Source organism: Clupea harengus, chromosome 20 (assembly GCF_900700415.2).
Source record: "Clupea harengus chromosome 20, Ch_v2.0.2, whole genome shotgun sequence".
Classification (NCBI taxonomy): domain Eukaryota; kingdom Metazoa; phylum Chordata; class Actinopteri; order Clupeiformes; family Clupeidae; genus Clupea; species Clupea harengus.
The window spans coordinates 8,582,599-8,599,482 of record NC_045171.1 but is presented as its reverse complement, the minus strand read 5'-3'; the positions used below and the strand labels follow the sequence as shown (position 1 = coordinate 8,599,482).

The 16,884-nt window shown below is 41.4% G+C and overlaps 1 protein-coding gene across 1 annotated transcript; it reads right to left on the bottom strand.

Moving 5' to 3' along the window:
* Positions 1-372: 372 nt before the first annotated feature.
* On the bottom strand, positions 373-16,492 carry si:ch211-153b23.7 (sarcolemmal membrane-associated protein). Its single transcript, XM_031587545.2, has 7 exons — positions 16,191-16,492; positions 8,265-8,436; positions 6,095-6,238; positions 5,659-5,793; positions 4,532-4,780; positions 2,923-3,048; positions 373-702 (listed from the first exon to the last, which is right to left on the bottom strand). Exons 1-7 carry the CDS (start codon positions 16,304-16,306, stop codon positions 430-432), a joined length of 1,215 nt encoding a protein of 404 aa, XP_031443405.1. The 5' UTR covers positions 16,307-16,492; the 3' UTR covers positions 373-429.
* Positions 16,493-16,884: the final 392 nt, after the last annotated feature.

The following is a 16,884-nucleotide window of genomic DNA, read 5'->3' as shown; positions in this document are numbered from 1 at the left end:
TTTCAACAGTGTCTTACACACTTCTTTTTGCATTCTGGAATTTAAATAAAAAAAAAAACCTTAAACATTTTTACTTTTAAGTTAATTTCATGAACATATAATTTCATAATACATATCATAAACTACTTCACCGTCATTTAAATACATTTCTGAAAATATTTCTCTATAAATGGCACAGAATAGGTTAAGGCATATGCAGCATATTCGAATATTAACTACATTTAATCCATTCTGTGCATGAACATGTGAGTGTGTGTGTGTGTGTGTGGGTGTGTGTGTGTGTATGTGTGTGTGTGTGTGTGTGTGTGTGTGTGTGAGTGTGTTTGTGTAGTAATGTGTGCTGTGGACTGACTGTTTGTGTGTGTGAGTGTGTAGATACAGTATGTGTGCTGTGGACTGTGAGTGTGTGTGTGTGTGTGTGCTGCGGACTCAGGAGAACTCCCCCACTGTGTGGCACTCAAAGTGCTTGGGGCAGGTCTGGTGATGAAGGCCTCTGTGTTCCTCCCTCTTCCTCCTCCTCTCCTCCCGGGCACGTTCACGCTCATGCTCATGTGTGTGGGCACGTTCGCGCTCCTGACCGCTGGTGCTGCAGCGGTGCACCAGCGCGGGCTCGCCAGCGGGTGGCGTCTTCTTCATCAGGAGTCTCTGGAGGACCTGCTTGTCCGAGCGCTCTCTCTGGAAGTCATCCTCATAGACCTTCAGCTGTGGGGAGGGAGAGGAACACACACACACACACACACACACACACACACACACACACACACACACACACACACACACACACACACACACACACAGCAATAAACATTAGTTATCTTCTAATAGCCTGAGCCTATTATTTGCCATGCTACAGGTACTGAACCAGTGTTAATTTTGGCAGCTATTTTAGATTTAGTCTTAGTCTTAGTCTTTAGACGAAAATGCATATTAGTTTTAGTCACTTTTAGTCATTTTTATCCTGCTTAGTTTTAGTCTAGTTTTCGTCGACGAAAACTCAGAACATTTTAGTCTAATTTTAGTCGACGAAGTCTCATTACATTTTAGTCTAGTTTTAGTCACATTAAACTAAAAATTAAGTCCATCATATAGTCACATTAAACTCCTTTCCATCCCTTCTCAGGCCCGGGGACCCCTTGTGTTGTGTCTACAACTGCATAATAGTCAAGCTTGCAGTACTTAAACTGTGGATGCAATTAGTCTCTAAGATACAGATCTCCTATGCCTACAGCTGAATTCCAATGAATTCAATGTAAATAATAATTTTAAGGCAATACTTAATTAACAGTATTATCATTAAAATATAAGAGAATATCAAGTCTAGATTTTGAAGATTCAAATGATCTGATAACACAATACAACTACTATGCCTACCTGGCCTTAGTTAAATCAACCACATATCCTCCATATGAATTGCTGTGCAATCTGATAACCAACATACAGTATTTAGCTAGACGGATAGTTTGAGAGTTGATAGTAGTGCCAATGATAATAACAATTGCATAAATAGACAAGGATATGTAAACCAATCACATATTCATTTATTTTTTCTTGATTAATGTCATGCGTGGCCTGTCCTATAGTCCACTCTGCAATGTGTTTACTAGCTAGTTATCGATAGCTAGTATAACTTAGCTATGCTACCTCATAGTTAGCCAACGTTAGCTAGCTAAAAGTTTTGGAACTCATTTGCCAAGCCAAACGGGAGGTTTCAATCGAAAATGACTAGCTAGTTATCCAAGCTGACACAACCTATACACTCGACTGCCCCTTTGAAGTTAACTTAACGTTGGCTAATATATTCGAATAACTAGTTAACATTAGCTAATTATCATTGACAGTTACTAGCTAATTTACCTTGGTATAAATGGCAGGGTTGTCTTGTGCGCTTTCAGGTGCCTCTTGTTGTGTTCTTCCCACCTATTTTGAAGCCACAAGGTTTCTCTCCGGTTATTGCGGTGCATTGTGTTTTATTTTCTGTCAAGTTATAATTAAAGACTGTCCAGATATCTATTCCTATTTGTCTTCCAGTACCGAGTGCTTGAACTTCAGCCATCATAACGTTCAGCCATAGGGCGTCACTTGCATGTCTGGCCATCTCAGGGAGTGGAGGAGGGATAGATACAGGACCGGGCAACATTCAACCAATGATGTGCATACAAGTTTAGAAAAAAAAACCAATTGTGATTTAGTCAACCACCAACATTTTCGTCTCGTCTCGTCTCGTCAACGAAAGTTAAAATAGATTTAGTCATAGTTTTTATTTATAAAGATCCGTTTTCGTCACGTCTTAGTCACGGGAAAAAGGTCGTTAACGAATATTTTTCGTCATAGTTTTCGTCAACGAAATTAACACTGTACTGAACATCAATAAAGTAATATTGAAGAAGAAGGAATAATGTTTTCAGCTAATGTTGTTAGTAGACCAACTGGGGCTGATCATTGAGTGGTTTAGGGGTATAACGGCACAGAACTGAAGCTAGATTGTTGCCTTTGGGGTGTACGTATTCCCCAGTGTTATTGTACGGTAAGCACCCAGTTGATGACTCATATTGTATTTCTGTATATAGACTTCTAAGCCTCAATGACTCCTGTCCACTGCCATAGTAGCATTGTTCTATTGATAACATTGCATTGACTTTTTGTGATATGGTTTGTGATCTTTTCTTTTCGAATATCTAAAGTTAAGAAAGCAAGATATGACTCTGCATATTTTAAAGACGGCAAGGAGGCCTGGTGGTACCAAAGTCACCGACATCAATCAAGTGTGCATCAATCAAGTGTGCATCAATCAAGTATGCATCAATCAAGTGTGCATCAATCAAGTATGCATCAATCAACTATGCATAGAAAGAAGACTTTCAGTGCAGGAGGACTTAGATCTTCAGCATTCAGGGCACTGACCGGCCTTGAAGTAAGACTGACCTGCTCCTGCAAGAGCGCCATCTGCTGGCGCATGTCCCCCTCCCGGCGCCGCAGTCTCTTGTTCTCCTGCATCATGCGCTCGTGGTCCTTGTGCTCGGTCCTGTAGTCGGCCTCGTAGATCTTAGTCTGAGGACGACATTGTCAACACGGTCAGTGTGGCTGAGTTTAACTGACCTGAAACCTGAGAACGTGTCTTAAAACTCATGAGAGTAAACATGTAAATATCACCACCGCAACAACTGGAAGCCCGCAAAAACACAGTAAATCCATTTTACACTGTGGCACTGAACATTTGTTAGTGTCTGTTGCTAGCAGATGCACTTCAGGCTGTGGTAGGGTTTATTGACTTGTGACAGCAATATGTACATGAGGGCTGTATTGCACTAAAAGCCACACTGATGAATTACAACATTAAGTACATTGGAAACATTGGAAACCTAATAGAAAGTGTGAAGTCAATTGGTAACTGTTATGATTACTGTAACATGAGCAGAAAAGCTCCTTAGGGTTTGAAGTTGGGCCTGAACACAGTTGTTGGCTGTGATTGTTTTCAGTTGTATTAGAACACCACCTAGTGGCATTTGTCTCCTCTGTGATAATAATGAACAAAGATACTGAACAGTTGAGGTGCAGTGTTGAGTACAGCCACTAGGTGGTACTCTTTTCTAGTTATTTCAAACGAAAATGTACACCTTTGAATGATCAACAAATGCAGAAAGAATAATTAAAAAAGGGTCTATACAGAAGTCATACAGTATAATTGTTTTGGAACACTTATGACTGTGTGTATGTATGTTTGTGAGTGTGTGTGTGTGTGTGTGTGTGTGTGTGTGTGTGTGTGTGTGTGTGTGTGTGTGTGTGTGTGTGTGTGTGTGTGTGTGTGTGTGTGTATGTGTGTGTGTGTAATATTTGTCTATGCTCTGACATTTAAAATCCTATACTTGGTCCTTGTGGTTCTGACCCATTTGTGTGTGTGTGTGTGTGTGTGTGTGTGTGTGTGTGTGTGTGTGTGTGAGAGAGAGAGAGTGCTCAGTGTGTGTGTAAGTATATGTTTAGTCTGGCATTTCAGATTGCCCACTGGGTTCTTGAGGTCCTGACCTGTGGATCATGTGCATCTGGTGTGAGTGTGTACATATGTGTGCTTATATCTGAATGTGTGTGTGTGTGTGTGTGTGTGCGTGTGTTTATATCTGTATGTGTGTGTGTGTGTGTGTGTGTGTTTATATCTGTATGTGTGTGTGTGTGTGTGTGTGTGTTTATATCTGTATGTGTGTGTGTGTGTGTGTGTGTGTGTGTGTTTATATCTGTATGTGTGTGTGTGTGTGTGTGTGTGTGTGTGTGTGTGTGTGTGTGTGTGTGTTTATATCGGTTTGTGTGTGTGTGTGTGTGTTTATATCTGTGTATGAGTGTATGAGTGTGTGTGTGTGTGTGTGTGTGTGTGTGTTTATATCGGTATGTGTGTGTGTGTGTTTATATCTGTATGTGTGTGTTTATATCTGTATGCGTGTGTGTGTGTGTGTTTATATCGGTATGTGTGTGTGTGTGTGTGTTTATATCTGTATGTGTGTGTGTGTGTGTGTTTATATCTGTGTGTGAGTGTGTGTCGAACCTGGCATTTCAGAGCCTCCAGCTGGTCCTTGAGGTCCTGCACCTCTGAGCGTGTGTGTTCTGAGAGTATGTGTTCAGACTGTTTTCTGCCCGTGCTGCCGTGTCCCTTGGCAAAGCCGCTGCTGCTGTGCTCTGAAGGTGGGTGTGGGGGGGTCAGGTGAGCGTTGCCGTGGTGAGAAGATCTCTTCTGATCAGCAGAGCCCGTGGAGTTTGAGGTTGTTCCTGGCGGTCTGGACACATTCACTGAATCCTGACGAGAACAGGCAACGAGACAAACTTAGCATCGGAAGTCTCTTATATAAAACCCACATTACGACTCTCATTCAGCATAGTCATATGCGATGCTGTGTGATTAATGATCAGGTTCAAAAGTGCTAAAATGCTAAAAAGAATCATTCAAGTCAGACATAGTCCCCCTGCGGTGTTTTTCCTGGAGGGTTTAAACGTCTTAAAACACGTCTCTTAAGTTCCTTAGAGAGCACTCTCTTTCTGCATTAAGCAACCCTAAATCTACCGTGTTTTTTAAACCTTGCCTGCACTTAGCATGCTCTCAGCCGGAAGGACAGGGCATTTCCAGAAATGTGCCGTAGAACAAATCTTCCCTTCCCGGTTCAGGAAGAAGCACATTAGCCAGAACTGGCTGTGAAAGCGCAGCAGGAGGTTGTAGATAGTGGCGAATTTACACCTTACTAACGGGGGTGGTGTTAGCAGTGGAGCGCATGGCGCAGCCTAATCACAAGACTTCACATGGCTCACTGGCTTTAAATATCACTATTTAACTATTCACCTGTGGTCTACTCTCCAACGGGTTATCACAGCTTTCATTCACAACTATGCAAGCAAAATATGACCAAATAATAACAACAATAATGATCAAAAAATAATAATAACAATAATTATCACCAAATAATAATAATAATGATCATAAAATAACAATGACGATCGCCTAACATGACCTGTTAGTGGTTAAAGTCCTTAATATATGTGTACAAATCTGTGAGAGCGTACAGACCTGAATGTGTGTTTGTGTGTGTGTGTGTGTGTGTGTGTGTCTGTGTGTGTGTGTGTGTGTGTGTGTGTATGTGTGTGTGTGCGTGCGTGCGTGTGTGTGTGTGTGTGTGTACCAACCTGTGGTAGTATGCTACAGTCTGTGCCTGAGTGTGTGTGCTGCATCCGTCCCTCCAGCAGGTGCACATACTCCTGCAGATGCTGGTTCTTCTTCAGCTCCTCCATCAGGGTATGCTCATAGTATTCCCTTTTATTCTACACACACACACGCACACACATACACACACACACACACACACACACACACACACACACACACACACACACACACACACACACACACATACACACACAGAGACACACACAAACACACACACACAGACACACACACACACACACACACACATATTAGCACCATCTGGCACTGGCACTACCCGCTGTCCCTGGCTCATGTTTCTACCGGCATTTATGAGAATGTACAATGTGTGTGGTTGCATGGAGATGTTTGTGTGTGTGTGTGTGTGTGTGTGTGTGTGGGGGGGGGGGGGGGGGTCACCTGTTCATGCTCCATCTTGAGCAGCAGTTTGCTGTTGAGCTGTCTAATGCTGCTGATCTCTCTCTGCAGGGCATCCACCCTCTGCTGCAGGCCTAGGGTGGTGCTGCGGTAGATGTGATCCCAGTCCTCATTCAGCTTCATCAGCTGGGGAAAACACACACACACACACACACACACACACACGCACACACACATTTCATTAATATATGTGAATGTGTTCATATGTGTTTATCACAATATATTTCCATACGAACACACATTCGACACTCACATGCTCTCTCCTGCACACAAACACACACACACACACACCACACACACACTCATCTCATTGCAGTCAGGCCGGTGAGGGGAGACAGCAGTGTGCTAAAAGGGGATTTGAAAGTGAAGTGACATCACTGAATAGCAGGAAGCGTGGCTGCACAATTGCATTGTTCGGCCATCACAGAGTCTCTCTCTCTCTCTCTCTCTTTCTCTCTCTCTCTCTCTCTCTTTCTCTCTCTCCTTCTCTCCTTCTCTCTCTCTCTCTCCTTCTCTCTCTCTCTCTCTCTTTTTCTCTCTCTCCCTCGCTCAGCCACCATTTAACAGTGATGTGGGCAGGCTGTAAGCAGAGGCGGCAGTGTTCTTCCTTTCACAGGAGATAAATAAATGAGGTTTTGAGGAGTGCAGTCTGAAGCTATGGAAAGTGTTAGTGTTCGGAGCGACTCTCTACGTCCCTCTGTCCAAACAAAGCACTCATCTGCTTAATGCTGACAGATCATAGCGGCAGCAGGAAACACAAGGAGGTGAATCAATATCAGGAGAAATTACTCACATACACAAAAACACACGCGCATATATGCATATCCAGACAGACAGCCAGCCAGACACACACACACACACACACACACACACACACACACACACACACACACACACACACACACACACACACACACACACACACACACACACACACACACACACATGGTACATCCTGTATAGTCTTACAGTTCCTTTATAGACACCACATCAGGACAGACCAGATTGCAAGCCCGCTATGCAGTGCATACCTGTATTGTCTTTGTATTTTATTTCATCTTAGTGTATTTTTCTTCATATTCTGTCTACTTGAAACAGAGCCGTTAAATGAAGAAATAAAATAGGGTAGTAATTACAAGTTACTAAACTGAGGAAGTGTATTTTCGTATGACATACGTAATACTTACTGTAGGACAGAGTATCTCTTATATTTGTATGTCGTTACAACATTATTACATATGTAATTACACTGTAACAAGGACACTTAATACGACAGAGGAACACACATGTCTTGTACGTAGCAAGTCACATGCAAATATACATACCATCATTACATAGTAAAACTATGGGTGTCAGATGTTGAGAAAACATGTCACCAATGTTTCTCCATGTTTCCGAAGCATTGAGACAGACAGTACACAGACAGTACAGACTGTATAGTCTATGTTAAGTGAGACATAAATAATGTCTGTAGAGGCAGATTGTGTAGTCTATGCGCGCTGATACATACAAATTGTAAATAGAGACAGATTGTGTAGTGTATGCTCAGTGATGCATACAGACCATACACAGAGATCAGTTCATCAGTACAGAACATATGCCTGGATTGGAACTGTATGGATGTACTGTATTTGCAAGAGAAATGGATGAAGTTTCACCAACATATTTATAAACAGGTCAGGAAAGGTAAGGTCAGGACAGTAATTCCATTTTGCCATGCTTTCATCAGGATTCCTGGAACTTGTAATATATACTCACATACTTGGACCTTACAACTTACATACATGTATATATTGTAGGACACTATTATTTGAATGTGACTGCACTAAATTAAATTGGAATCTGCTGGTGTTTTTGTAATAGATCACCAAACTGAACACCATTTAATCTTCAGAATGCAGTGCAGTTAAGTTCTTGTTTATAGCAGATGAGTTTTTCTCAAAGTAGTTTATCACTATATGTATTGGACTAGTGTACACTATAGGGAGGGAGATGTAGACTAATCTCCTTGTTGAGTTAGTATGGTGAGGGAAGAATAGTAGTGTGTAACTCTCTTGTTTATCTAGTATGGAGAGGGTAGTGTGGTAGTGTGTAACTACCCCTCCTTGTTTATCTAAAATGGAGAGGGTTGTGTGGTAGTATGCAGCCTCACCTCCTTATTGATTCTGCGTAGCTCCATGTTCTTGTTGAGGAGCTGGAGTTTCTCCTCATCGGCAGAGGAGACAGACATGCTGTCAGTGATGAGTGTTACCTGCTCCTCAGCCGAGAGGAGGCGCACACCCTGAGCCTCCTCCTCATCGTCCTCCTCGTCTTTCTGTTTCTGCCTGACATCACAAACACACACACACACACACACACACACACACACACACACACACACACACACACACACACACACACACACACACACACACACACACACACACACAAAACATATAAAATGAAAATGGGTCCCCATTCAGATCTCATTGCAATTCATCATTCGCTATTAAAAATGAAGCAAGACCGTTCATCAGGTCCCATACAGTAGTGCATGATTGCTCCCTGTGGAGACACCAGCTTGGCAATCACGTCAGTCTTCAGCAGTCAGTGGGGCAGACCTTGACATCTCATTGAGCTTTTCACATTTCAACCCGCTCATTCAGCAAATCATGACTGATTCCAGTACTAATACCTCTTGATGGTTAACTCACACATGCACACACACACACAAACACACACACACACACACACAGACACAGACACACACACACACACACACACAGACACACACACACACACACACACACACACACACACACACCACACACCACACACCACACACACTTCTTAAATGAACCAAATTCCATTAGAACTTGCGGCCGCTTGATTAAATTCAATCGAGGGAATCAAATCAAGCAATTAAGAGCCTATCACATATCCAGAGGTTGTGCACATGCATCTGTTCACAGTGGCTTTCCTGTTGCAAACCCGTGATGGAAAAAGAGAGGCCTGATGAGACCTGGAGTGCAGACTAATGCTGTTCATTTCACACGAGGAATCCCTTTATGTAGCTAAAGAGGTGCTATCAGCCACCCTGCTACACAAATAGACCATGTGTGCTGTGCATGTTGAAGGGGATGTAAACACAAACTTTATCTCATATTAGCCCTTGATGCATGTGTCGTATCTGTAAGTTCATTAAAACTAGTAACTGCCATTGTGTTTTATACTAATACACATAACCAAAATATTCCTATCACAAATCCTATACCATGTCCTTAACCATACATTATATGTAAGAAAAGAATAGAAGATGTGCCGTGATACAGGGTGTGATATCATTAATGCAAGACACTATAGGCTAAAGCGTTGTTTTTTCATGCACTGGTCAGTTTTGAGATTTTGGGTTATTTTGCTTCCATAACATGTATTCTTCCAGACTAGTGGAAAGAAAACGTTCAAAATACACGGTCTGTAGATTTAAATTACAGCACTTATTTTAAAAGGTTGTTTTCTCAAAATGAGTTTTTTCTCATACGTCAGAAATCGCAACTTCAGTAGCACTTACAAACACCAAACTTTATTCTATCTATATTCTGAAAGGTTTTATAGAGGGGTGCATTAATATATCATTCACCGCCTGATTTACATAACATTGTATTCCTAAAAACATGGCAAAGATGGATTTTTATGTAGCTGTTAGAGTATTTTCTGATTTATGGATTAAAAAAAGACATATCCAAAATTCCTTCTGTAAAAACATTTGACTGTAATATGTCAATGAAATGAAACTGGCTTTATCCAGTGTTCAGATATCTGTTTGGGAAATATGTGCAAAGCATTGTGTATTTAAACATAATTTCAGAAATGATAATGTAACACAGCATTTCTTCTCTTAATATAAGTAATAAACTGGGATGGGAAAGTTTCATGATATCTGTTATTTAAAAAATGTACCCTATTCACCTGTAATATATTGCCTTAAGAACTGCTTTCTAAATAATAATGTAGTTACATTGTGACAAGGCCTATGGCTACATACATTTTCCGTCAGTAGTAATTCCGTTGGTCTAAATGAATGAAATATTCTCAACGCAGCAGCACGCTTTTAAAAGCTGGGTGTCAGAGGTTAAGCAGACAACGATTTTCTTTTCCACAGCACTCTAGAATCAATGCAGTGTTGTGGGCATAATTTATGGAAATAACTGCCTCACAGAAGTGGCCTTTGTGAACTTCCCAGCATTCAGGTGGGGTGAGGGGGGTCAGGTGAGATCAGTGGAGTGGCAGGGGCGAAGAGAGAGAGATAAGCCTTCCTTTATCAGCCTCTCTCCTACACCCCCCCCCCCCCCCCCCCCACCACCACCACCACCAAAAAAAAAAATGCTTCGCTCTCAACCTCGCTACAAAGGGATCACAACCTGTCTCCTTCCCCACCACCTCACATGCCTCCCCCCCACCATCACCACCTCCCCCCACTCCGACACCCTGCCTAATCTCCCAGCAAACCCCTTCACTCTACTCCAGTTAATGCTGAAATGTGCAGCAAACCCTACAAACAGGAACACACAACAATCTCCCCCCCAGGCTTGAGAGAGGCAGAGAGGGGAAATATTTAGAGACAGAGAGAGAGAGAGAGTGTTAGAGAGAGAAAGAGAGTGTTTGAGAGAGAGAGAGAGAGAGAGAGAGAGAGATGCTCGAATGACCAAAAGTGCCGAGCAAAATTTTGTTTAAGAGCCCTGCATCTCTGGCCCGAAGCGAAAGTGGTGTTTAAAAAGCACTGGAGGAATTGCATGCTGGGTGGAGTGTGGTTATCAGGGGAGGACACAGCATGCTGCCACTCTTCACTCCGCGGAGCACGCCGCGGCCTGGCATCTGCTCAGCCCTCCAAGACTGGGATGAGTCAGCCCGTCAGAGCGAACCCACCGTCCTCTGAGGCAGCGTCCGGCTTGCTATCCACAGGGTGTCAACATATGGCCATTACATATGTCCGGTGTTCAGTAGGAATTTAAATTGTCGCAGTCGCGTTAAGCGGATTCATTAACAAAGTTTAGACTTTGCATCTGTTTTTTGTATTTGAGATGATCAAGCTGAAAGTGTGAGACAGAAAATCAATCATAATGTCTTTTAAAAAAATCATTTTTCTGCGTATATATATATATATATATAATATATAAATATAGTGCTGCTAAAATGAACATGTACATTTTTGTGATTCATTTGAAATATTTAGCGCGTTAAAAAAATTAACACAATTAACGCAGCTGTCTGGGTTTTGTCATTATTTCTGTTAGTGCATGTGTAATGGGTAAAATATCTGGGGGCATCCAATGTACACCTGACATGGAGCTTAGTTGAATTTACACACTTGCATGTTTTTTGAGCACTTCAAATTCAACCTACAACTAACCCAACGGGCTGCACACTACGTTGTAACTACCAAGTGGCTGACCTAGTTGCTAGCTCCCTCCAAAGTATCTCCCTCCCCTCCCTCCCCAAAAGTCTGTCTCTCTTATTCTCTGCAACTTCATTTCAATCCAAATTTCAAAAGAAAGTCCCTTCATACTATACGTGCTACACATGACAAAATATGCCTTTCAAGCTGACAGTCCATTTTGATGGCCTGGATGGCTTTATTGGAAACTTGTAGTTCACAGGAGAGAATCTGTGTTCGAAGTTAAAAAAGATGTTATTTAACAATAGTATCTGAATAAAAATGTACTTCCTTTGTGTTGATTCTACATTAATTCCAGTTAGTCTGCAATCAGGGTCAATCGTAAGGTCATGGGTTGAATGCCATATAGGAGGAGTATGCCATATAGTATGCCATATAGGCATAGGCATTCACTGAAATGTCATTATCATTGAAGCCAAAGCAGGCTTCAGTGCCTGTCAATTGATGTTTTACAAATAATAACTGCCCTGCAACAGCCAAGCTGTGGTCGCCATATTTCAGACGCCCTTGCGGCGTGCTACCTTTATACCGGCGGCGACCACCAGGTGGATCGTAACAGGCTTTACGATGTCTGAAGTTTGCAAATGGTTTCTTGCATGCATAAATTCGAGGGTACAACTTCTCATCAGAATTGGATTATGCCTGGCCTGGTAGGGTATTTCACTGTCACGGATAACATGCTACATTATTCAGGATGGCAATAAAGACAATTATTTTGCTTATCATCGGAGGACATCAGAAAGGGCATCTGAATAAACAGTATAAAATATATATTAGGGCTGTGTGACTCAACCTGCCTGACTGCACTGAACGGAGAGAAGGTCTTTTAACATCCTGCTGTGACACAAACTGTATGCTGGAAAACAGGCAGCTGTTGTTCAGATAAAAAAAAAAGAAAAAAAAATTATGAAAAATTGCTTTCCTGTTGAATAGCTGACTTGGTTTTAGTAACGCACAAGGTGGTTATGTGTGGAAATGTTTTTCAATTAACACATGATTGATTGCAGGTTAAACATAACGTGTCATTTGGTGTTGCCATTTGGCTGAAATTCACTAAATTACAGTATGCGGTGCAAAAATGAGTTTACATGCGGTCCTTGTCCCTATTGTTTTACCGTGCGCATTGTAAACATTTTTACCTCACTGTATAAATAATTTATAAGACACAAGAGAAATAGCTACTGCAATGGACCAATTCATAATTGTAATGAATATGTATGAATGCTTTTAACGAGCATATTTCAATACAGTATTGGAAACTGGATTAATGTGTTGTACTTAATGTGTCACTCCCACCACACCACTGATTGTTTAGCCAGGTCTGGGCTTCAAATTCTGTGTTGTATTGAGGAGTCTGTGCTGTAATACTTAACATATACAGGGGGCAATCCAAGGGGTAACTGTCATACTGTATATAGATATAAGGTAGGCAAGAGCACTTAAGTACATACTCAACGTTGTGGGTCAGATCTACAAACATTTAGCAATGTCAAAAAACAGTGAAAAATAAATTGTGTCAAAAAGTGAGTCACAATTTACAAATAGGCTGCAACAGTGCTCTTGTACCTGTAAGAAGATAAGGCCTTACCGCATAAGCACTTATCCGTATATGTATGCGTGTAAAAGCACACAATTCAAGGCTGTGACTGGGTCGGTCGCAACTAAATGAGTTTCATTTGAGCTGATGGTAGGTCATGTCTTGTCAGAATGTAATGCCTGTGAAAACCACATCTTAAGGTGCAGACATGCTGCAGTTGTTGTTGTTGTTGTTGTTGTTGTTCGGAGGAGATATCCACAGCAACAGAGACAATGAGTTAGAGTGTATTCTCTACACGTCTTAGTTCATTTCATTTATTTTTTATGATGTCCGAGGAAAATCTCTGGAGAACTTGCCGCCTGTCAAGCGAAGTCATAGTTCATTTATTTAACGAAGTCAAAAGAAATAAAAGCAGCCATGCGATTGAAGCGGCAACAATTCTGTGGCGCTAAACTTTCTACATTCCTTTCAGCCGACTGTGGCGTCTGCCTCATGGATGTCTCAACTGTTATTCTACGCTGAACTATAGATAGTTCTTTAATCTCTCTGGGGACACCGTTGCATTGCCAAAAAGAAAGAACATGAATAAGTAAACAGCCATAGGCTTTATTAAATTGAGTCAAATTGTGACTGAGTTGTTTTGTGTGAGGTGTGTTGGTGAACATCCTGATGTGACATCTATTCTGGAAGAGCGGCAGCTGTTGTTTTGATTTTTAGAAATCCATTATGAAACGGCGTAGGCGTTTTTAAATTGAATGAAATTGCAAGCTCTTTCGAGTGAGGTCTGTTGGTGAGCATGCCGTTAAATGAGCCACCCCCACGGGTTTACCTAGTCCTAAACATTCCCCACAGCATGAGGCGGATAATGGAGTCCACCGGGTTTTGGTAGGAGAAAATAAAGAACTTTGAGGTGTAACTGCAACTTCACGTCACAGGGTGATTGTATTACCACCTTGGTGTGCATTATTTTCGGAGGGCATTGGACGCTGTGATGTCCACTGAACCTTACATATTTATATGATGGTTATTAGCTGATTATGAGGCGAGGCACTCTGATGATATACACAACAATTCATGATTAAGTCAGCTGATCAATAGACGCAGTGAATATCTCCCCATCTGGCCACAAGGGAAAATCCAGGTATCGTCCCCTGAGACACTAATCAGGTGCTTCAGAGCTGACAAACCCCCGCCCAAAATGCACCTTCTCCCCTGGGAGACCTGGGCCTTCACCTACCCTTGCAAACTAGTTCCTCATAGCATCTCACTTCCCCCTAGACGATAGGTGTAGTTTTGAATCTGTTTTTTCCCCCCACTAACCTTTGAAGGGCACAGAACATATTTGTTCTAATCTGTGTCTGGTGAAATTTATTTTCATCTCAAAGGAGAAAGCAGGAAATGATATCTTCCTTTTCAAGAGCAGCGATCTGAGTTATAAAACACTCTGACACACAGGTGTGCCAAGGTAGGGTAGGATATACTGACTTAGTCTCGGACCCAATTGAGGGACTACACTATGATAAGTAAAATGCAAGTTTTAAAGAAAAGGCTCATTCAAGGCTATTCAACAACTAAACCTCCGGATCCGTGCTGTCATGCTGCACTGGTGAGAAGTCATAAAGTACTGTATTGAACATAAAGATCCAACACAGCTATTTTACTGAAATGTGAACTCACCAGAAAACTCTTCTAATGTTAATACAAGACTTTAATTAAAGACATGCAGGCGTCTCAAATTGATTAATGTGACATTTTACCGCTTTAAAGAAGCATGTTCTAGTTTCAAGTTATTACATGTAAGTATTAAAGATTTTTTTTTCCCCCTGCGATTTACTGCTGGCAGTTAAATAAAGTAATAGTGAAAAATGAAGGTCAGGCCATGTCATTATAAGGGACAAGACATTCCTGTCCGCTCTAGTTCCAGCTCAATATCTCAATATGGAAGGTCATTGATCAGGGCACTGAAAAATGCAGTTTAAAAGTGAACACGTCAACATCATAGCAGCATATTTACAGCCTATTAGCAAATGTGTTTGCAGATGGATATGGTGTTTGAGAAAGATATCACACCACAACTAATAAATAGTAATAGTTCATCAATAGTAAATAAGCAGACCCATTAAAAAGTCAGAGACACTTGATCTGGGGCTCGAATGACACAGCTGTACGCAGGGATGGGCAAAAATACATCAAACTGTATATCGATATAAGATACAAAATACTCAGGTTGTAAAAGTATCAAAATAAAATACTAAATACAGCAATCACGACATGTATCAAAATAAAGCACAGTATTTTGTATTTCCGAGGCAAGATGACATCATACCAGGAGCCCCCACTCTACATAGGCACTTTTGATAATCTGAAAATATTTGATAGCTTTTCACTGCTTAATAAGGCATGTCGCAGATCTGTTTTGAGAAGCACTGTATCATGATGGGGCGTATTCAAGCCAGCTAGATGACTGTAGCCATGTCAAGAAGGCAACAAACATACATCATATTCCTTGTCATCCAATCAGAGAGAGCAACAAAAATATAGAATATGCAATATCTGCGCCCTTTCAAAATTTTACATACAGTACAGGTGACATGGTCTGCGCCAACCTAGCAGACACAAACTTTGTCACTTTTACGTCAGTTTTTGTTGAGCAGCTCTCCTGGATTATAAATTGGCTTCACACGCTGAATCAGAGAAGACGAATGAGACATCTTTCACTTGCTTGCTTCTTTCACACAATCTTTCACTTGCCATGTGTCTTGAACAAGCAAGGGCAAAGCGCTCAACACATAGTTCTCATTTTTAAAAGGCAGAAAAACTTAACACTACTATTTTTCCCATGAATTATATATATTTTACCAATAGCCCATGAAATACATAATACAAAATCTTATTTTGTATTTCAAATACATATTTTAAATCGACGTATCAGAAATACTGCCCATCCCTGGCTACATGTAACATCATGCACAAGATGACCTTATGTCAACAAAATGTATGTTATTTGATAGTGGTGTTTCTCCAACTTGACATAAACAAGCTTCACTCCGCAAACCCTAATCCTCGAGACAAAAACTGTGTGAAAAAGAAAAACCTGCCGCACGTACCCACTGGGAAGAGACGAATCCTGTTGGTTTGAGTCGAGATATAAGGAGCTTTCTTTGAGAGGCGATTCGCCATCGGATTTTGAAGACAGCAAACTCCCATCCACGACAGCTTCCATGATGATCTCTGTTGGTTCAAAGGATTCACACTAAACTAACTGCTGCAGCTCGACCCTCTGCTGATGCTGACTCACTCTGAAAAAGATCTGAGAAAACAAATGTCGCTTGTATAGTTATCTAAACAGACAAAAGAGGAAGTATCAATATAGCTCACGAGAACACATGCAGGGGAACCTGGGCAGAAAAGGGAAGTCACCGGAATCAACACAAATAAACCCTTCGTTTTTGTTTGTTATGCTTCCCTGTTTTATGGTTATCAGGCTAACTGTAATACTAATAATCTAATGGAATTTTAGCCAAACCAACACCATATTGGTGTGGAGAGTCTTGATTTCCTTAGGGAGTGGAATTGATTGTTACCATGGCTACTGCTCTGGAGACAAATGAGGAAGTTGAGACTGGAAACTCCACTTTCAGAATGCATTTGGGTTTCTATACGAAGGCATGACCTCACAGACACTTGACAGACCCAAACCTCAAGGGAGGAAGGGATCTATGATTAATCTTTCCCGTAACTTCTCTTCAAACTCAGAGTTCCTTTTGTCTTGTGTGACAATACCAAGCAGTCCATTAATTC

Bases quoted from the DNA above. Each gene is read 5' to 3' on its own strand.
- si:ch211-153b23.7 (XM_031587545.2), bottom strand. From the start codon at position 16,306: ATGGAAGCTGTCGTGGATGGGAGTTTGCTGTCTTCAAAATCCGATGGC. The intron at 8,437-16,190 runs GTACGTGCGGCA...TTGTGATGTCAG, and splicing joins GATTCGTCTCTTCCCAGTGG to GCAGAAACAGAAAGACGAGG. The intron at 6,239-8,264 runs GTGAGGCTGCAT...TGTTTTCCCCAG, and splicing joins TACGCAGAATCAATAAGGAG to CTGATGAAGCTGAATGAGGA.